This window comes from Pogona vitticeps, chromosome 1 (genome assembly GCF_051106095.1).
Source record: "Pogona vitticeps strain Pit_001003342236 chromosome 1, PviZW2.1, whole genome shotgun sequence".
NCBI classification, from domain to species: Eukaryota; Metazoa; Chordata; class Lepidosauria; order Squamata; family Agamidae; genus Pogona; species Pogona vitticeps.
Window position 1 is genome coordinate 202,884,799 of NC_135783.1, and position 23,346 is coordinate 202,908,144.

The window sequence follows — 23,346 nt, forward strand, 5'->3', positions numbered from 1 at the left end:
CCTGAGCTAACTGAGGTGATCTTGAGGGTGGTGGTGCTGAGGAACTGTTGTTATGCGGAACTTCAGCATCCACAACAAGGCTGTCCTGACACATCCTGCTCAGGATTTCATAGTTAACATGAGGGCCCAACACATATGGCTGGTCATTCTCTGGACCTGGATCTGTTTTTTGCTACTGGAAGAATGAAGGACAATCTTTTAGGGGGGATTTTGGTAACTCCATCATCATGGTTAAATCATTTCCTTATGAAGTCTGGGTTTGATGACAGCAGGCTTTCCCTACTGAGGTGGGGGGATCCATTAAAACTGCCCACCTTCGGAGACTTATGGAAACCAAAGAATTCCTGAGTGCTCCGGGGAGGTTTCCGGCTGACAAACCTACAGTTCAATGCATTCCAATGGGGGGGGATTCACCAAAAATTAACGAAGACTCAGAACAAAGCCAAATTAAGTTTGCAAAGGTTTTACAAGGTGCACTAACGATCCCAAACATTTAAAACAGTTTTTGAACATTTCAAGACACTTTTAAAATAGCGAAAACGGACCTGTCAAAACCATTGAAATGCACTGAATAGGCTTCAATGCATTCCAATGGAGGAAACATTGTTTCACTTAGCGATGTTTCCTATGGTGATTTTCGCTTAAGGACAGTAATCCGTTCCCACTGGAACGGATTATCCGGTTTTCAATGCATTCCTATGGCAAATGGTGTTTCGCTTAGCGATGTTTTCCCATAGCGATGTTTTTTTGGGAACCAATTAACATCGTTAAGTGAGGCACCACTGTAGTTTTAAATAGCCTATGTTTTAAAATTGTTTTATACAGCTTTGTAACCCACCCTGAAACAGAGCATGAGCTATGAATGTTTAACTAACTAATTAACCAACTAACTAACTAAATGGGAAATCACAGTAGGAGCCCTGGTTGCTGTCTTCAATATTAGCTGCAATAACAGAATTCCCAAACTATGCTGAAGCCACCACAGGCTGGGCTTCTTCCCTGTGATGCATGATTCCCTAAACACATTCAGAAAGAGGTGCTTTTGTGACCCTACTATTGCAGTTTTGCAAGTTCCCATAAATGTTACCGACCATATATGTTCCCTCTCTTATGTACTAAAAATAAATATTAAAGCTTTTCTTATATTCCTATAAAAAGCAGAAGTCTCTTCAATTTCTGTGTGCTTCTGTCAGAAACAAAGAAATAGTCTATATGGGCGAACTGAAGCCTACAGTCACAAGTCAACTACCATAGCATGATTTGCACATGATTGCACCTAATCATGTGTCCATGTTAAATTAAGACCTCTTATAAATAGAGCCTGACATACAGTTTTCTTTTACTGGTGGTTTACAGAATGAGGTGAGAGATTCAGAAACTAATAGGGATTATATTTCACCTTGAAACTCTTGTCTTAAATTCAATCTACAATGCTATTAATCAATGCGAATTTCTCAGAATATCTCTCAGTTTTAGGAAGGGACTAGGCTCTTCATTATGGGATAATTTGCTGCTCAAACAGAGTGAGATGGAATTGAACTCTGGACATCTCACAGGACAACGGAGATCATCACATCTGTCTACAAAAGCGTCAGTCTCAAAAGCCCGATACTTGCTGGAAGGTCTCTCCCACCAAAACAAAAAACAAAAAAAACAAAAACAAAAAAAACACAACTAGCCATCTCACCTACTCCTCGCAATATTTGATATTAAAAATTGTGACATTTAAAGAGGCCAAAAGGGCTAACACAAGGAACTACATTATCTTAGTCGTGGCCCCTTCTCCCCGGAACAAGCTTCAAAAAGAGGCCTGTCAGGTGTCAATTTTTAGGAAATCAATTAAAACAGAATCATTTAAAACTGGCTTTTTACCATGTTTTCCCAAAAATAAGACAGGGTCTTATATTAAATTTTGCTCCAAAAAAAGGAGTAGGCTTATTTTCAGGGGATGTTTTGTTTTTTCCTGTTCAACAATCTACGTTTATTCAAATACAATCATGTCATCTTCTGGTTGCTGCACAGTGGTGGAGGGCGGGCTTTCACTTAACTAGGGCTTATTTTTTGGGGTAGGGCTTATATTACGAGAATCTTGAAAAGTCATACTAGGGCTTATTTTCAAGTTACGTCTTATTTTCAGGGAAACAGGGTATTAGTGCTGACTAATTAACCACTGACTCAAGAGATCCAAATCTGTTTTAAATTTGTTTAATTCTATTTAAATGCAGAGATTTTTAAGCTGTGACAGGGCTTTACTTCTTTTATTGTATTTATTGTATATTTGTACTGTTGATTTTAAAGTGATTCAGGGTGTTGCGTACCACCCAGAGTGTTCACACTAAAGTGTGCTTCTTGATCAGGTAGCATACAAGTTCAAATAAATGAATACATTTAATAATAACTAAACAAATAAATGCCAGCTAGATAGAGAGCAAATATGTGCACATCTGAAGGTGTAGCTAACTCAGAGTAGAAAACTACATTATAAGGGGCATTTCTAAGAGACATGAAAGAGAACATTAAGAACAAACTGAACTTAACACAATTGTCAGACAAGAGAGAAAGACTATGACCAGCACCTCCAAGGAAAGTAAAAGTCAGGGCAGAAGTTGACAGCAAGCCAGGCTTATAAGTAGGCTGGAAAAGCCCCATCTCTTTCCAGTCCCCTTGTGCCAAATACATCCTATCATCCAATAAGATGAACACCTGCTTTTTCATGATAGAAAACAAAGTGCAAGGATATTTTAAGACATAATACAGTATGCTTAAAGTATATGGATCTGAAGGCAGCATATTACCTTTTTATTCTCCAGAAGTAAATCAAATCTACTACTAGAATCTGAATTAACATCGGTCAAACAACATCTACTGAAGATGCAACAACAGGCATTCAGTATATAAATTATTTGAGTAATCAGGCTATATTAAGATAAAAACATATTACATGCCCCTCAGCCAGTTCATGCTCATCAATCATTACATGGAACTATATATTGAAATATTTTCCATTTTTTCATCCAGCCTTCCCTCAATAACCTCACGTTTAGCTGAAACTTTAGTAAAGTTCACTGTAAATTCTTGGAGCTAGGCAGGGATAAAGAAAAAACATCAGGAAGCAATTTTGGATATTTACAACAACATAGTGAGGAGAGCTGAAATAGATTCTATGACATGTTGAGAAGAATACACCATCATTTAAGATATGCTGGCCAAAATCATTTTGTTAGCATAGTAAACTGCACTAGAGTAGGCCCACTGAAATAATGAGAAGCTGTTCCATAAGTTCTATTGATTCAAATGGGCCTACTCTAATTGTGATGTACTTTAGCACAGTAAGTCACATTTAGAGCAGGGCCATTTGAATCAATAGAAATACGGAGGAATTGATTCACTAAATCGCTACTGATCCAATGGGTCTTCTCTACATTATTGTGATTTACTATGCTACACAACAGAATTTTCACCAGTGCTTCTGTCATACTTGAAATCACTAGTATTGAATATCAAAATATTTATGAAACATACCTAGAACCAACAGCACCATCACCGGAATCCTGGCTGCCAGCTTCACTTGGTGTGCTCACGGATTTTGAAGATGGAGACATAGGAGGGGGGACTAAATAGTGAAACAGACATGTATCCGCTGTTACTAGTCGTAGAGGTTGCACAGCTTAGGATGTTTCCAAATTAATTTAACATGGAAGCATTAAAAAGTGATGGCAAACAAAAAAATAAAATGGATGAAAATGAACAATAGAAAAAAAAGGGAAAAGACAATGTTAACATATCATGCTGGAGACTCATGCAGTGTTTAGCATTTAATGCGTTTTTGGGTTACATAAAAAAAAGTATAGTTTACATAAAATGCTGGGAAAATGAAGATTCCACTAGAACATCTAAACACTATGCTAACAAACTGTTTCCACATAAATTAAAACAAATTATTAAACAATAAAAAATATAACATGAGTTCGACCCAGAGTTCCCATAGGTAGAAATCTCAAAAGAAGCACCTGAAGCAGCTGTTCCCACTTCTATCTTCTACCCTTTGTTCTCTGAACAACTGCTTCCAAAAACTCTATAGGAGGTAGTGCTAGCGGATATGGAGTGGGAGCAATATATGACAATCATTTTTGCTCACCTCTTTCAGCAGAAGCCTGCACTGTATTTCAGTTCCTCCCATTTGCAGAAAAGCAATTTAATGAAGGTGATTTTGCTTTACCTTATAAAGGTACTTATTGATCGAGAGATTAAAAAACCAAGCTCAAACAAAACAATATTACTCATCCCTTTTAAAAAAATGTTTATTTCTTCTAATCAACTAACATTCCATTTTGTTAGTCCTAAGTTTCTTAATAAAGGCTTCTTAAAAGGTGCCGTTTTCAAGACTGTATTATACAGAGTTCTAATTCAAGGCGAATAATGAAAAGTGGCTGTACGCAACCCAAAACATCTGTTTTTGCCTTTCCTTACTCAAGAAAGCACGACTGTATAATGTCCAATGAAAGATGGACTTCTTATGTCTATAAATTGTTTTTAATGAAAAAAAACCACAAATGTTTCCTAGTAAAACATTCCTACTGTAAGTATTTCGTTTTAAAAAGCCACACATACATGGAGGTTGGATCCAGAGTTCCTATCAGTAAAAGTCCACTCATGAATAATCTTACTGCAGGAGGGTGAAAGACAAGAGGGTCCTCCTTTATACACCGGTCCTCTGAAAAACTGTGCCAGAAAGTTGGGGGATCCTCCAGAATAACATGGCAGGTGGCACAGAAGGAATAATGAAACAGTAAAAAAATATCCTTTCTTGGTACTCTCCTGTGTGAACCACCATTGTTTTCAATCCTTTCTGCAAATGGAAAAGGTACTTCTGTCTGAAGGAGGCAAACTGTAGATCTATGAAACATTACACTGAAGTAAAATGTAACTGAACTCATTCACAGATTTGTTATTTGAATTACAGAAAGGAATGAAAAGTATACTAATATCAGATTTAATTTCTAATTTTGGCAAAACTGTAGAAAAAGACTGACAGAATGTTCTACTTTCTTCAAGTATCAATATTTTAAAATTACATATTTTATGCATCATTTTTCAGTCTTTTCAGAATACTAAGAGATAAGCTTTGGTTATATGAAAGTATATCTCCTAATTTCTATCACAGCACTGATTTTTTTAAAAAATTTTTTAAATGGGTTTTCATACATCATTATTACACATTACAAAACAATCTGAAAAATAAGAAATGGCCAGTAATCCTAGAATATTGACTCAATGTATTATTTTATTATTTTATAAAGAGATTATTCCCGTTGAACAAAGTTCTTAGTTATGATTTAAACTGAGAACTACTGCCATCTATTGGTCAAAATAGCCTCAAATTTTCAACTACTGCAAAAATCTTTTATGGGAGAAAAAACCTATATGGTTTCCATCACATCAAATCTATAAAAATGTTTCAGATTGTAGTGTCAAAAATACCCAATAGAAATTTAACCTTTTCAGTTCCATGGGTCTGTGGCCAGGTTTTACACACAGCAGAATGAAGTGATTGATATCCTGAAGTGCTAAATTAGGCCATACATCTTCACAGTGCAGATCTGGAATATGATTTTTGAAGAGTCCCTAAAGAAAAAGTTCCCTGCTGTTCAGCACACTCACTAGAGTGGACATTTTCCACTGTCAGAATCTTTTCTTCCATTAAAAGCACAGAAGGTTTTCAAACTGTGGCCACTGAACTGCAGTCTTTTAGAAATATAATCTGTTCTACCTCTTCAAATGTAAACCATTTACTTTGTTGTAAATGCTTCCATAATGGGGTTATTACTGGAGAAAAGCTAAATTTTATCTCTTTTTTTAGCTGAGTTAACATTTGATTAATAAGATTAGCTTTAGAAGGTTTTCTAAGAACCAATTAGTATTTGTTAAAGCAAATGTTATTTAAAAAACTTATACCAAATCACATTATGTGCAGGTAAGAACAATTCTAACCGGTAATATACAAATACAACATCAGCTTTACTGCTACGAAACATGCTTATACAAAAGTTGTAAACTAGTTCTGGCCCCAAACTTGGCAGAAGCTCAATACAAGTATTAGATCTCAATGGCTGAAATCATCTTGTGCAGTTACACAAAAGATGTAACTTTTCAAAGCGAATTGTCATAAGAAATCTTCGTAGCCATCCATTGCATGCCAAGTGGTGCAACTCAGCATAATGCCTATGGAGATTCCTTAATTTCCAGCGATTCGCTTCCAAAAGTTACACCTTTTGCATTGCTGTGCCAAAGTATTTCAGCCAATGTGTTGAGACATTATAATTTCATTTCTGTGTCAGTAATAATCCTCCATGAGCAAGATATGAAGCTTCCCTTCATAGTAAAATCTGTAACACTTGAGCACTTATGACAACTGTGTTTACTGTGTATCATGTTGCCTCGTGGGCCAAGATCAGACAGCAATATCTAAAATAATCAGTCTCTCACAGAACAGATGTGAGTGTGGCTATTACATTTAGGCTCCCATTACAAAGCACAGCCCCAAGAAACAAACTAAGACTTTCTTCTGAGTAAAGAAACACAGAATGATGTAGTTACAAACAGAATGGCTTAGTTATGAACAGGTACTAGAAACAACTAGTTACACATAATAAAGTCACATGTAACTAGTTATCTTTGGAGTAACAACTAGCAAATTTAACAACTGCAAAGTTATTTTAAAACTATAAAGGATAACATTTAATCTACTAAAGTATAAAATGGTGACTTTCAAAATTTACTTCTAAAAGTATCTTGAGGCATTTTAGAGGCATTCTGGGCAGGAATATTTATGCCATTGTCTTATCAATCTTAAATAGCAAGAGAAGTATTCTTTGGTTCTGTTTCTTTTATTTTTTAAAAAATATAAATACAGTGGTGCCTCGCACAACGAGCGCCTCGTAGAGCGATGAATTCGCTCTACGAGGACGCTTTTGCGATCGCTAATGCGATCGCACAGCGATGGCCCCAATGGGCGAAAATCGCAGAGCGAAGGTCGGTAAGTGGTTCGCTTACTGACCTTCACTTTGCGACCCGCCGATCAGCTGTTCTGCGGCTTCAAAATGGCCGCCGGAACAGCCGAAAGGGCCGGTTGCAGCGTTTTTGCGCCCTTGGTAAGGGGAGGGTGCGAAAACGCTGCCGGAACAGCCGAAATGGCTGCGCGCAGCGTTTTCACGCTCTCCCCTCGCTTACCAAGGGCGCGAAAATGCTGCGCCCGGCCCTTTCGGCTGTTCCGGCGGCCATTTTGAAGCCGCGGAACAGCTGATCGCAGCCATTTTCGTGCCCTCGTTCAGCGAGGGGAGGGCGCGAAAATGGCTGCCGGACCCCGGAAGCATCGCTGAACGGTGAGTTTTCAGCCGATTTGGAACGCATTAAACGATGTTTAATGCGTTCCAATGGGCTTTTCTGCCCCACTCAGCGATGTTTCACACAGCGAGGGTTAATCCGGGACGGATTAACCTCGCTGTGCGAGGCACCACTGTACTGTATTTCATAGAAACTACATAAGAATTGGGCAGTCAAAGAAAAGAGTCCAACAGATTTTTCTGGCCTCCTGATAAATACAATGTAATATCTTACTAATGTACAACATAACAAATTTCTTGAATAATTGGAACACTGACCATCAGGACTTGAAAAATGCACTTATCCACTCGTCTGTGACGAGTAAAAAATGCTGCTCGACAAGTCACAGCTCCCTCCCTGCCTGCTTCGTTCCCCTCCACCTGCCTCTCTCTCTCTCTCTCTCTCTCTCTCTCATCCTGCAGTCCTGCCCTCTTCTCACGAGAGAAGAGAGTTCAAGCGGTACATAGAGATATAGCTCTGCAGGACAATATAGAGTAGTCCCATACTGTAGAATATGGAGATTCTCTGCTCCCAATTTCAACAGAACAAGGACACATCCTGGGGTGGGAGGGAACCGTGGCTCCTTAAGAGGCCGGGTGCTTTTGCTTTCAGTTTTATTTTTGCTGGAGACATTCAAAATACAAGCTTCATGACCCCACAGGCATGCAGATAATAAGGCAACCCAAGTCTGAGGGTATAAATCAGTGATTCCCCGTCCCAATAAACTGCAAGGCTATAGTCTGGTCATGTTGACTGGTGAGACATTCTAAAATTTTTCAAGCCCTGCTGATCATGATAATAGTCACATGGCTATTCAGACACTATAAGCAACACAATGAGCTTCTTTTAATGTTGTGAGCTCTCATGATGATGCAGAATATCAAACATGATAACCTCTATTGTTCCTACAGAGATTGAGTTCTTTCCTTCCAAATACAGTCTCCTAGAACTGTCATGAAAAATCTCCAATGGAGCACAGGCAGGAACTGTTTTTTGGGGGGATGGAGAGAGAAAAAGGTACCCCGTGACTTTTCAACTTGAGGCCATCATTATTTTTTTCACAGTCACCTTAACAGAGTGGCCAATGAAAGGGGGAACCTCAGAGTGTATCCACAGCATAGTTACACTTGGAGTAAGATCTGAAGTTTCTTTTTGAGGCATTTTTATTAAGTCAATAACTTCAACTCACTATGAAGAACTTTAAAGTACAACTATTATACCTCTGAAGCCAACACGTAAAGAACCCCACAATCCTTCCTGTGCTTAAGGGGCAAATCAAGCATTATTTGGGGCTAAAGGTATTACTACGCTATTCTATGTATACATTTTCTTTCCAAAACTGTCCCTTCAACAGCTTAATAGGGTTTTCCTCCCAGATTTTAACTGGTGGTCTGACATATGAGACCTTTCAAAACAGACATGAAGGACAGTTCAACACATTACTTGTGGTGCTATACAAAAAATGTCATTTCACCAATTAAGAAACTGTCCCACTCAGAGACAACAAAAGGAACCAGCATATGTAGCAACTTTTTCAACAGTTCCTGCAATGCTGCAATGCCCCCTAGTGGCATAGTTCTTGCCCCTTTCATATGCTTACAAATCTACCGCAAGGAATTAACTGACAGGGAATGCACTATACTCATTTTGGAAATATTGTCTTATTATATTTGGAATGTTGATGTTTCAACTGAAAACATTTTTTTTCAAATGGTAAATGTACTCTTGTGCTCTGTTTTCTATCTCAGAAGAGAATTTGAGACATTTGACCTGAAGATTACCTAAAAGACACTCAGTAGTAGAAATGTTGGCATGAATCAAGTTTCTATGAAAAAACAGAATACTCCCACTAGAGAAAGAACACTGGAAAAACACATTATTATCACACTCCTGCCCCTGTTTAATTTAAGCATTTTTTTGGTTTTAATCTAATTTTTCATGACCCGCATTTTTAAGATTGACTGTTGGTCTGTCACCATTGTGTATCTTACTATAGATTTAAATTAATTTTTTGTGTCTACTTTTTCATTTAGTGTCTTGGTTGTTGTTTATTATTGAATCTTGGTTTGTGTTTTGTAAGCTGCCCAGAGTAGTGGCCACTAGATGAGTGAGTTAAAAATTGAATCAAATAAATAAATTACTGTACAGCCGTTAATACTTTCCCCACACAGCCCTCTGAAATGCTGCTTTCCAACATCAGCAAACCCTCCAGAAAAGGGTAGACAATGACACAGGGAACTACAGGAAAGATAATTGAAAATCATTCTGCTCTTCTCTCAGAGGAAGCCTTTGATGGATCTCAGTACTTTTCACAAATTAAAGGAGCTATTCTGGATCCAGCTAGTTACTTAGACATACCAATTTGACAACCTTATCACTCACATATTATAAACCAAGTCAATCCAACTTTGGATACTTTTTATTACTTCAGAGATACTTAGTGGTTAAGTTTCTTCTAGAGGGGAAGTTTTAAAAGTTCCTAAATTGATATGTCTCAAACAATGTAACAATAACAGACCAACATTTGGCTACAGCCGCTACAATGATCTCATATGTCATTTACTCAAGATGTGATATAGCAAAAAGTACTGAGAAGCTTCAAAGAACAAATTGTGGCAATAATGAACATACAACAATACATGCATGAGTAAATAACTCAATTTTCATGCTGATATTAATGCCACAGTTGATGGTGGGAGACACATTTACACACTACATTTCTTTGTAATTCTTACCCATAGGAGCATCTGGTGTTAGACCCATGCTTTGAAGCAAGGCTTCAGCTTCTCGTCTCTTCTTCTCAAGATCAGACTCATCTTGTACAGGAAGAGCTTCTTTTTTCTGGTCAGTCTAGGCATTTAAAATAAACATTTATGTGGCAAGCTACATTTTCACACACAACTTGCTTTAGTGTGCAAGAAAAAACTTTTTAAAGAGGTAAGATTACTATATTTAAAAAACTAAGTACATGCAAAGGAAAATAATCTAATACGCAACAGTGTTTGTACAATAATGCCTTCTACAAATTTGTGCTCACTTGTTTGTTGGAGGATACACTGAAAACGAGTTCATGTAACAAAGACTGGCTTGGGAATTGAGATTTGACCATTACGGATGTAGTTGTGATCTGCCTGAAATTTTGGGTTTGTAACTAGGAAGGGAGGGATGTGGTGGTGCTGCAGGTTAAACCACAGAAGCCTCTGTGCTATAAGGTCTGTAGATCTTCAGCTCTAAGATCGAATCCATGTGACGGAGTGAGTGCCCGTCGCTTGTCCCAGCTCCCACCAACCTAGTGGTTCGAAAGCATGCAAATGCGAGTAGATAAACAGGGACCACCTTGGTGGGAAGGTAACAGCATTCAGTGTCTAAGTCGCACTGGCCATGTGACCACAGAAGATTGTCTTCGGACAAACGCTGGCTCTATGGCTTTGAAACGGAGATGAACACCGCCCCCTAAAGTCGAACACGACTAGACAAAAATTGTCAACGGGAACCTTTACCTTTTTAACTAGGAAATGCTCATGAATCCTACACTGTCTTTAAACTTGCAGAGGATAGCAGTGGCAAAGTGCACATTTCCCTAACTATATTTAGTGCACCAGGTAAAGCATTGTCAACAGATAGCCAGGTAAGAATCACATACAAGAAATCAGACATAAAGGCTTAATATAACACAGACAGAAAGCTGGGGTTGTTTTGGTTTGCTCCTACATATTTAAAAACTATTGATGTGCCACAAACTGAGATTATTATGGAAAGGCAAACTTCCAGACACATGTAGGACACATTGCAAGTTTAATTTTGCTTTTTTCCTCCACACTTTCAAACTCCTTATATGCCACACAGTAAGGTTGTCATGGGCAGGCAAATCCCAAGGGATTATTTTTAAGAGTGAGAATTCTTTATGACAGCCCAGTGAGGAAAAGTTCATATGCAAATCATTTTCAATGATCTGTGACCAAATGATATGCACACTCAATATACATGAAACCAGATAATTGCCATGGAAGTCTCCCATAGCCCCATTTATCTTAAGAAGAAACTTTAAAAATGAGGGGATTGGGAAAAAGGGAGATGAGTGAAAGACAAGAGGCTCAGGCATATTCAAAATGCTTAAGGGTTACTCAATAGCACAATAAGAGAAACCTTGGCTGGTTGCACTGGGATTTAGTTATAAAGGTAAGCTGCTGCAGCTAAAAGAATCTACGGCTGAAATTCTGCTGCTCAGCATAGTAAGTAGCACTAGAGCAGGCCTACTGAGTCAGTGAGAATTTGGTGACTCAGTTCCTCCTTAAGTTCCATGTATTCAGTGGTTGTACTTTAGTTGAAATGTACTATAGAGAGAGGGTGGATACAATCAATGAATTTTTAAAAATCAAATTGATTTAAATAATGATTTAAATTTAAAAACATGATTTAATTTAAACTATCAAAAATCCAATTTTTTAAATTTAAATAGTGATCTAAATAATTTACATCAATTTGACTTTTTTAAAAAATCAATTATTTTTATCACCCTGGTACTATGCTAAAACAAGTAGCAACGTAGGTCAATTTGAATCAATGGAACTTAAAGAGCAGCTGATTCACTTAACCACCAATGATTTAACAGTGTGATGTACTATGCTAAGCAACAGGATTTCAGCCTATGAGTGGCACTTCATCATTTACTGGGGAGAAATTGGCAGGGGGTAAAATCTGATGGAGCTGAGTCCTATAAAAATAGATTTGGCAGAATCCTAAGGACACATTTCATCCACTTCTGAACTTGTATCTTTAATCAGACCTGGTGCACACAGTAGCAAATGTGCTAATGCATTCCAACTCAACACCTACATATTTTAGTCTATCTCCTAACTTCTCAGCATGTGCATATTAGCAGTTTTAAGATTAGCAATTACATTTTCCAACCCCTACCCCAACCTGAAATTTCTGGATATAGCAAAGAGTGCCATTTCAATTATATGATTCCTATTCTGTGTGAAAATCTTTATCAGTGAAACTAAATATTACTCAATAATTCCAGATTTTCAAGGACTAGCCTTCTCTTGTCAAAAATTTATGCACATTTTAAAACCCAAGGATTCTCACATATGTTTTCAAACATAAAGATACGGAGTATCAGAAAGGAACATGTCAACTTTTTGTAATTACAAGTAATGTAACACACACACAGTAGGACACGCCCCCATATCCACTGGGGATTGGTTCCAAGCCCCCCCCCAAGGATACTGAAAATTATGGATAATAGTGAATATATAGCATGGTAAAAGAAAAAAATAACTAGGAAAAAATTATTTTCACCTTTATTGCCAGAACTAGCTACTAGAAGGTGGCAGAAACCACACTATGTATTTTTCACTAACAAGTACAGTACTCATGGCATGGTATCCAGCTCCTTCTAGTGGCTAGTTCTGGTAAGCCGCCTAGAGTGATCGTATAGACCAGATGGGCGGGATACAAATCCAATCCAATAAACAAACAAACAAACAAACAAACAAATAAATAATACACATGAAAATAGTTTTTTTTAGATTTTTTTAAGTATTTCTAATATTTTCAGGGTGTGGATACGTGAATCAGTGTATACTGATCCCATGGAAAAGGGGGTCCTATTGTACTGAAAAATATTTTTTTTCTCATTGATGTATTTAGTATTTTTAACACTACCGTGGCATCTCTCTTCTCAGTGTTGTAGGGAAGCTGCTTGCCCGTGTTCTACTGAAGAGACTCCAAGTGCTTGCAGACAGAGTCTATCCAGAAACACAGTGTGGATTTCAAGCTAATAGATCCACCACTGACATGGTATTCTCCCTCAGACAGTTGCAGGAGAAATGTAGGGAACAACAACAGCCGCTCTTTGTGGCCTTCATAGATCTCACAAAGTCCTTTGATTTGGTTAGCAGGGATGGCCTTTTTAAAATCCTTCCCAAAATTGGATGTCCACCTCGACTCCTTAACATCATCAGGTCCTTTCATGAGGGAATGAAGAGCACCGTAGTTTTTGATGGCTCAACATCCCTTTGACATCCGAAGCAGAGTGAAACAGGGCTGTGTCCTCACGCCAAACCTGTTTGGGATCTTTTTTGCTGTCATGCTGAAGCATACCTTTGGAACTGCAGCAGGTGTCTATCTCCAGACTATATCGGATGGAAAGCTCTTTAATCTCTCTAGATTGACAGCAAAGACCAAAGTCCAACTGAAATGCATGCGGGACCTCCTCTTCACAGATGATGCAGCCATTGTTGCTCACTCTGCTGAAGACCTCCAACAACTCATGAATTGATTTAGCAAGGCCTGCCAAGACTTTGGACTAACAATCAGCCTGAAGAAAACACAAGTCATGGGCCAGGGCGTGGACTCACCTCCCTCTATTACCATCTCCACGCAAGAATTGGAGGTTGTTCATGACTTTGCATACCTTGGCTCAATGATTTCTGACACCCTCTCCCTAGATGTCCAGATGGATAAACGCATTGGCAAAGCAGCTACCATGTTCTCAAGACTCACAAAGAGAGTATGGCTCAATAAGAAGCTGACAACATATACCAAGATCCAAGTCTATACAGCCTGTGTCCTGAGTACACTCCTGTACTGCAGTGAGACCTGGACCCTTTCTACATGCAGGAGAAGAAGCTGAATACCTTCCATATGCGTTGCCTCCGACGCATTTTTTGTATCACCTGGCAGGACAAAGTTCCAAATAGAGTAGTCCTAGAACGAGCTGGAATTTTTAGCATTTATACATTACTGAAACAGCAACGTCTACGTTGGCACGTTGTGAGAAATGGCTGATGGATGGATTCCAAAAGATCTCCTTAACATCATCAGGTCCTTTCATGAGGGAATGAAGGGCTCCGTAGATTTTGATGGCTCAACATCAGATCCCTTTGACATCAGATTCCAAAAGATCTCCTACATGGAGAATTAGTGCAGGGAAATTGCCCCAGAGGGAGACCACAGCTGTGATATAAGGATATCTGCAAGTGGGATCTGAAGGCCTTAGGAATGGACCTCAACAGATGGGAAACCTTGACATCTGAGCCTTCAGCCTGGAGGCAGGTGGTGCATCATGGTCTCTCCCAATTTGAAGAGACCCTTGTCCAGCAGGCCGAGGCAAAGAGGCAGTCCCGAAAGCAGCAAAATCAGGGAGCTGGACAGGGGACAGATTGTATTTGTCTCCAGTGTGGAAGGGATTGTCACTCTCGAATTGGCCTTCTCAGCCACACTAGACACTGTTCCAAGTCCTCCATACAGAGCATGTTACCATAGTCTCTCGAGGCTGAAGGACGCCTACAGATATTTAGTGTTTTAGGATGCCTGCCAATTCTGCACTCAAAATGCATGCATTTAAAAGACCTAGTTCATCAGCACACCTTAAATGTTTTACTGAAATAAGGCCAGAATTCATACCAGCACTTGTAAAGTCTGTATATCATCCTTGCCAACTGTGCATGTTAGGAATGTACAGGATTTATTTTGTATCTGCTTTTGTGTTATTGTTAAGATATCTTAGGCTCTTAAGATCAGGAAGCAGCTAAATCAGTGCTGCACTTCTTTATTAAAATTGATATTCCACCTTTCCTCCAAGGAGCCTGCAGTGCAATACACTACTTTCTGTCACTCTGCTCTCACAGCAAGGTAGCTTAGTCTGAGATATAGTGACTGGCTGAAGCTCAGCTAGACAGCTCCATGGTTGTATGGAAATGTGAATCAAGAGCTCTCTGACAAAGTTCCAACTATTAAACTACAAGAGGAATCAAATTCTTTTTAAAAATCTGGAAACAATCTACCTTTTACACAATTTCATCTACAGTACCATGTTTCCCTGAAAATAAGACAGGGTCTTATATTAATTTTTGCTCCGAAAATGCATTAGGGCTTATTTTCAGGGAATGTTTTATTTTATAGTCATGTCATCATCTGGTTGTTGCACAACACTGCACAATGGTGGACGGCAGGGCTTCACTTAACTAGGGCTTATTTTGGGGATAGACCTTATATTACGAGTATCCTGAAAAATCCTACTAGGGCTTATTTTCAGGTTAGGTCTTATTTTTGGGGAAACAGGGTAGTACTTCGGTTTATGAAGGCCTCGGTTAACATAATTTTTGGTTTACGAACAGAAATCCATAGAAAATAATGCCTCTGTTTACGATTTTTTCTGCAGTACAAAGGAAGTTTCCCCAGGATGCATTGTGCCTGGAGGTTTACAGCGCTGCCCCTGTTCCTATGGCAAACTGTGTTTCATTTTACGAATTTTTCGCATTACATAACATCCCGGGGAATGCATTAAATTCATAAACCAGGGAACGCATTAAATTCATAAACCGAGGTACTACTGTACTATACTTTGAGGCACATCATTAATATTCTTCTTCCACTACCAAAGAGATCTATAGTAGCACAATGAACACATGCAGTCCAGAGATGTGACCATTTGAGTGGGGATAAAAAAAAAATCACCCCATTCACCATAAACTAATTCTATGAAATTAAATGAAGTCATTTATCTTTTTAAATAGTTACAGACTTTCTTTTATCTATATAAAACTTTTAGCATATGAGAAAATAGTCTTCAGGAAGATGCAATTAGAAAAGGCCTTACTTCTTTTTTCTTCCTTTCTTCTTCCTTTCTCTTCTTTTCTTCTCTAATCTGAGCCAAGCGTTGTTTCTTGCGCTCTAGCTCTGCCTTTAGTTCACTCTTGTCAGACATGATTAGAATTCTGTAAAGATAATAATGACTGTATTTATATATAATTGTATATAATTTATATATACACAAAAAACTGTCATAAACATGACCTGTTAGGATGAATATATAACTACAGTGGTGCCTTGCTAGACGATTGTCTCGCAAAATGAGGAATTCGCTAGATGATAACTTTTTGAGCAATATTGTGCTTCACAAAACGATTGTTCCTATGGGCAATTTTCGCTGGACGATGTTTGGGTCCTTGCCTCACAAGACAGTTTTTTTTTTAAACCCTGTTTCGCAAGACGGTTTCCCCCCCCAATTGGAACACATTAATTACATAAGACCTACTTTTTTATCCCAAAAAAAGTGGGGGAGAAAGTGTATGCTGCTGTTTTTCCTGGAAAGCCAGCAGCATACACTCCCCCCCCACACACACACTTTTTGGGATAAAAAAGTAGGTCTTATGTAATTAATGTGTCTCAATGGGGGGGAAAACCATCTTGCAAAGCATCACCAATGGGGCTATGGCTGCAAATTTAAATGGTAGAGGATGGTGAAAACAGCCAGGAGCCAAAGGGTAAAGAGATTGTTAAAAAAAAAAAAAAAAAAAACCAGAGAAATCATAAACATAATGCCCCCATTAACACTAATTATGCAGTTGAGTTCCCCACATTTGGGGAAATCACAGGGGTCAACAGCACACCCAAAGTGCAATGGACGAGCCTCTCCCTGGGAAAACTATTTTAACAACATGGTACGTATTTCCCCTACAAGGTATGAGTTGGAATGGCCCTTGCATCTCCTACCCCCTTCTGTCCCCTGACCCCCCCCAGAGGCCAAGAGAGCTCCTCAGTGTTTTGGGGTGCCCTGCGGGACCCCCATCAGGAGCTAAGTGTTCCTCCCACAATCCTCTGGTGCACAGGTATTAGCATATATTAAAATCGTCTTGCGAGGCACCACTGTAGAAGAAACCTCAAAAAACAAGTGCTTTGCACCAATATACTAGAACCTCCATATTTTGCATTTGTGTGTGTGTGTGTGTGTGTGTGTGTGTGTGTGTGTGTGTGTGTAGTATTAATATTCCCAAACTAACAACTTTCTATTAAAAGCATTGTGCTCAGTACCACACACGCTGAAGAACAGCCATTACAATTGCTTTGTTTGGGTGGGAAGTGGTTAACTGATGAAAAAAGGAGTCAGGATCTGGGATTTTCACTTGCTTAGTGTGTCTTTGTGAATGGTACTGAACATAAGAGAGTATCCTGTAGACCAGTGGTCCCCAGCCTTTTTGACATCAGAGAAACATACACCCCCTTTAACCTCTCAGGTAAATTAATGTTATCATGCCCACTCCACACAATGCAGACTAGAAAGCAGTCTTCCAATTTGCAAACCCCTGCTCTACAGACCTACTGCCTGCCTATTTTCCAAAAGATTTCTCCTCTTCTTCTGAAATAAAAAAGGCAGGCTGGGAGTTAGCAAAGACTGTCACTTGAAACTAAGGTTAAAATCATCTATACTACATAAAAGGTCAACAGTGAAGGAAGGCAAAAGGAAAATAATCACATTTAAAATGTGGTGTTGTAGAATAACTTTAAAGATACCATAGAGCCAGAAATGCAAATACAGTGGTGCCTCACTTGACAAGGATAATCCATTCCAGCAAAATCGTTGTAGAATGAAACTGTCGTCAAGCGAAAGTAAAAAAACCATTGAAATGCACTGAAAACCGGTTCAATGTGTTCCAATGGGCGAAATATCTCAGCGTCCAGCGAAGATCCTCCATAGGGCGGCCATTTTCTGGTGCCTGTAAAGCGAAAAAGCCTTCCTAAACACAGCGGGGAGCCATTTTGAAACAGCGGGTGGCCATTTTGAAACCCGGCGATCAGCTGTTTTGATCGTCGTAAAGCGGAAAATCGGTTCCCGAAGCAGGGAACCGATCATCATCAAGCGATTTTTTTCCTATTAAAACATCGTTTTGCGATTGCTATTGCGACTGCAAAATACTCATCGTTAAGCGATTTCCTCGTCTAATGAGGTAATCGTCAAGCGGGGCACCACTGTAAGTGGATGTTCAATCAAGTCAAGTCTGAACTCTCACTAGAATAAAAATGAGTAAATATATAATGGGAATACAGAACTGAGTGGAAAAGACAATACTGCTTGAAAGGGAGGATAGCAGGAAAACAGGAAGACATAAGAAGAGATCGGTTGACTCACCAAAGGAATCCACAGCTATTAGCATGCAAGACCTGAGCAGAATTTACTAGAAAAGACAATACTGTTTGGGAGAAGGCAGTAGGAAGAGAGAACAATCTAATACAGGCACTAATATTCGTTTCGTTTAGTCGTTTAGTCGTGTCCGACTCTTCGTGACCCCATGGACCAGAGCACGCCAGGCCCTCCTATATACTCCTCACTTAATGACTGAGTTCTGCTCTTACAACTAGGCTGTTATTGGTCAGTAAGAGAGGAGCAATAATATTGTATTGAGTAATAAATCACATGCCATTGAGAAGGGATCTGGCGAAGACACAAGCAGAGATTTACAAGAGTTGTAAAGGGTTATAAACCCAAGTGGGCGTTAAACAGTTAGGTTGTTAAGTGATGAGTGCCTGTATGAGATATTGGTTTGCAAGATCTGAGCAGAGCTTTTAATGGCAGGCCATAAGAAATGGGCATGAATATGGTTTGTCTGCACAGCTGTTCTGCGGATGCCCCGACTTCTCCTGTACTGCCTCCTCCATCAGGCACCCACTCAGAGGCAGTGCCTGAAGGAAGCAAGGCTGGAAAGCTGCACTGCTGCCTCTGAGTGGGTACCCATCAGACGAGGCGGGGCAGGGGAAGCCGGGGCACTTAAAGACCAACTGTGCAGCCAAATCAATGAACCGCATCAAATCATGCTCATCTCTATAGACCAGGGGTCTCCAAACTTCAGAATGAGAGCCACAACATATATGTTGCACATTTTTGAGGGTCAAAGAAAGATGCACGCACTACCCCACGGACTCCAGCAAGCATACCAGGCCAGATGTGACTCACAGGCCATAGTTTGGAGACCCCCGCTATAGACCATTTAGGGCGTACTTAATTAATATAGTCAGCACACATCAGAAGTGACTTGATGGCACATCACATCCCTGGAGTCTTTTTTTTTTAAACTATTGAGCAATTATATAGTAACAAGATGTGTGGAAGTAAGACTTTGACAGGAGACTATGACACAATATGGGCACCAAAGCTCTACAAACATCAAACAAGACTACCCCCAGGCTCAAAGCAAAACCCAATAATTTCACAGCCTAAACAAGTGAGCATCTGAATATTTGTTCTTTATTCTTTAGTATATATTTAAAATATTTTAAATATCTGTATTTATTAAACAATTAATACTTTCTGCATCTCCAGTTTTACAACCAGGCACAGAACTGCCTTGCAAACATGATTTTAATAAGTATCTTTGGCCAGGAAATAGTTAAAAAGTTAGCTAAGAATCAGTTACTTGTGTTCTGATTGACGGGGTCAAAAGTTCAGATCCCCCAGACTTGGAGCTCAATTCCCCTTTGAAAATACAGTATGAAGAGACTATTAGTCTCAGAAATTCTGAGAGAATGTTCACTGAAGATACATGGCAAAATATCACCCTTTCTGGAGGACTGTCAATCCATTACTGTACTTTCTTTACAGAAAAGTTGTTGTGTGTGTTTTTAAAACTTATTCATTCTGTTTCTGTGACCTTTCTCTCTAAATATCTCCCTCCCCAGCTTATGAATGTACACAATGTTTCATTCCAGGAAGCTCCTGTTGGCTAGCCTGTACCACAAATGCTCAGTCTTATAGAGTAACAAATTAGCTGTTTTTCCCTTTTTAAAAAAATCTCTTTTTTTGGAGGATCAATGTTTCAGCCCCCGTAGCCTGGATTCTTTCCAAATTAAAAAAGTGGGTGCAGCCCATCATTCTCTTTGAAGATAAGCAAGACCAGTATTTTCAAATTATGTAATATGTTTTAAATCTAGGGATGCTTAGGGCCACCTATTTATAAATGGGGGGAGTTCTGCTTGCAAAATTCATAACTCGAAAACCCTTTGCCCAAACGTCCTCAAATTTAGCACAGATCAAGAGCAGACTGTCCATTACAAATGTGCCACATCTGTTGCTGATCTGAAGCCCAGTTTCAAAGCTATAATTTTTTGTTTGGGCTACCCCCATTTTTACAATTACCTTATAGAATGTCAGCACAAGATCACTGTTTCATTCTTCTGCAGCAATAACCATATACATGTGAACATACATATGTATACACATACTGTGCATTATACATATATGCTTCCTTTATTTCATATAAAGGTGAGCAGAAGAATAAACTAAGGCCTTTCAGACGTAGCATAATGTTGATATTTTACATGATCTTTCAGATAAAAGATTATTTTATCAGATGTGATAATCATTTATAGGCAGGCAAAGAGGGCAAATTCTACATGCCTTTACTGTTTCATTTATTTTTTCAATTTGATATACCACATCCACTAGTGTCGCAGCACTACTCTGGGCGGTTCACATAAATTGAACAGTCAAATAGTTAATATGATAAAGCCATAAACATCTAAACATATAAAAACAGAGGGCGCCAGAGCATTAATAAAAACTGAACAGAAACAAGAAAAATAATGAAGACAGACAGCAAATAACTGAACAGAGATGTAAAAGTATCTTGGCTCAAATAGGGTCAAAGTGGAAGGCCTCCCTAAAGAGCCATGTCTATAGTTGCTTCTTAAATGTCGCCAGGGAGGAGGCCAGGTGAAGCTCCCCAGGAGCTAATTCCACAAAGATGGAGCCACTGCCAAGAAGGCCCTACCTCTTGTAGAAGACTTATCTGTCTCCCTCTGTGTGGCTACCCAGAGGAGCCTCTTCTTTGATGACCTAGTGAGTCAGGCAGTTGACATCATGACAAGATGCTCTGACAAATTAGGCGATCAACCTAAGCTGGCTAAAGGCCGATCTGGACAGGGTTGCAATCTGGGTATTCCAAGAAAAAGCCATGTCCAGAAACAAACCCAAATTCCAAACTTGGTCCCGAAGTAGGAGGTCAATGTCACCCAGTATAGGGATCCCCCCAACTTTTCAATGGACTCCCCCAGGAACACAACCTCTGCCTTTTCCAGGTTCAGCTTGAGCCCGTTTGCGCTAGTCTATTCCACTACCAAAGTCAGACGAAGCTCAAGTGTCTCGATGGCATCCACTACAGGGGCGGCAAATAAGAGATAGAGCGGGTGTCACCAGTGTACTGATGACACCTCACTCCAAATCTCCTGATGACCTCCTCCAGCAGCTTCACGTAATGTTGAACAGCACTGGGGAAAACAACGACCCTTGAGGAACCCCACAAGTGAGGATCCAAGGGGCTGACACATCATCCCCAAGCTGCACTCTCTTAACCCAGTCCTCAAGAAATGGTATATTGGTGATCGGACAGAAATTATTAAGATAAAGCTAGCTTGGGGCATTTGATGATGGGTCAGATGATGGTTTCTTTAATGCAGGGAGGGAGGAACCCTCCTTCAAATATGTATTTGGAATATTCATGACCCATTCAATCATAGCCCCCTTGGCTGCTTTGATCAGACAAGCTGGGCAACGGTCAAGCGAGGAGGCACTAGACGGCTAGCCTCCCAATACCCCAGAGGCTTCCTCCACTGACACCAGGTCAAACTGAACCAATCAGGCAGGGAGAGATGGTGCAATGATGGCCACACCCAGGTCAACTAGTCTGCTGGTGGAGTCAAGGTCAGTGTGGATGGCCTCAATCTTTTATTTGAAAAAAGCTGCAAAATGATTGCTGGAAAAATCAGAATGGGACCCTAACTGGCCAGAGTTAGCCAGGTTGTAAACCACATGTAACAACTATGCTTGTTGATTCAGGACCTCCCCTACAATCCTAATGTTAAATGCCCTCTTTGCCATTTTTAGGACACCAATATACCTTCTGGTCATGATTTTAACAGCTGCCCAATTATAAGCCAACTTTAAACTACGTAATATCTATGATATATGAATAATATTACATACAACAAAAAATGAAAGAAAACTACAGCTACGTACATCTGCAATGTGCATAATACTTGTAAATTTGTTCCTCTTGATCATCTCACATGACACTCATAGCATCAGTTCACTGCTTTGATCTGGCCTGCTATTTTGAGGCCTGTGACTTTTAACACTGTAATGGGCCATTGCGTTTGCAAGCCTTTAAAATGTTACACGATTCTCCTGGCCTCTTCCATCCAGAAAAGAAATTTGAAAGATTTAAGCGCATCATTTTAAATAAAAGTGGGCCCACGGGAGACTCGCCCCCTGCCTGGATTTTCCCACCACCATCTCCTCTCTGCCTTTCCTTTCACCAAATCTCCACGGAAAGGCAGAACAGCAGCAGGAAGTCACAGATGTGCTGTTGCTTTTGTTTTCTCTGCTTTGCGTTATTTCGACTGCATAGTTAATAACAACCCTCGATGCTGAGAGGAAAAAAAAAAGGAAAAGAGAGGATCCCCGCCAGGGGCCACAGGGGCTGGGTTGCCATGGCCACGTTGAAGGGAGAGGAAAGAGAAAAGCCGCGCGAGGGGAGGGGGAGGGGGAGGTCCGCCTCGCGGGCGTTGCCGGTACAAACGCACCCCCCCCCGCGCGCGCCCCCCTCTCTCTGCACGAGCCGCCTCCGCCTCCCGTCCACGGCCCGCAACGGTCACGGCTCGTGCCCTCTCTCCTCCCTCGCCCTCCCAACTCTCCAGACGGCGACGTTCGCCGAAGCCTTGGGCACCTCAGGAGCCGGAGCCGCCGCCCTGGGCCCGGCCGCTCCTCCCGCCGGTGCTCACCTGTCACCCTGGGGCTTTCTCCCACTCCAGCCGTTGCTGTCGCAGGTCAAGCACTTTGCTCGGAGAGACGCTCCTTGACAAAAGCGCGGAAGGCCCCCGCGAAGAAGAAGACGAGATGCCGAAGCGGAACTCCCATCAGAGACAGCTCAGCACCGCCTGACAGAACGCGCATGCGCGGGAACGACCCGCCCTGAAGAGGCAAGAGCGAGCGCCCCTTTTAGCTACGTGCCGAGCGACTGGCTGGTGAAGGAGGACGCATGCGCAGTGAGCTACAGGGGAACTTCTCCCAGTTTTTGTAATCCTTTTCAGGAGGCCGACAGACCCTTTCTTTCCATGGGAAGAGCCTCATTTTCTGGAGGGCGGAGCTCACTTTCTATTCTCTCTCAAAACAACAACAACACG

At 40.3% G+C, this 23,346-nt stretch overlaps 1 protein-coding gene and 1 non-coding gene across 5 annotated transcripts in view; both read right to left on the reverse strand.

Moving 5' to 3' along the window:
* Positions 1-23,136, reverse strand: part of DYNC1I2 (dynein cytoplasmic 1 intermediate chain 2) — a 45,450-nt gene extending 22,314 nt beyond the window's left edge. For 2 of the 4 annotated variants that reach the window (XM_020806678.3, XM_020806675.3), the window contains exons 1-4: positions 22,945-23,135; positions 15,992-16,109; positions 10,119-10,233; positions 3,523-3,667 (exon numbers count right to left, since the gene is read on the reverse strand). In XM_020806678.3, the coding sequence (XP_020662337.1) occupies positions 3,523-3,667; positions 10,119-10,233; positions 15,992-16,099 (368 nt within the window). In that variant the 5' untranslated portion in view covers positions 16,100-16,109; positions 22,945-23,135. Of the gene's footprint in view, positions 1-3,522; positions 3,668-10,118; positions 10,234-15,991; positions 16,110-22,944 lie in introns of all 4 variants that reach the window. The other 2 variants (XM_020806679.3, XM_020806676.3) reach the window with 2 other exon arrangements.
* On the reverse strand, positions 16,695-16,863 carry LOC140703483 (U1 spliceosomal RNA). Its single transcript, XR_012082851.1, has one exon. It is a non-coding gene; the product is annotated as a U1 spliceosomal RNA (small nuclear RNA).
* Positions 23,137-23,346: the final 210 nt, after the last annotated feature.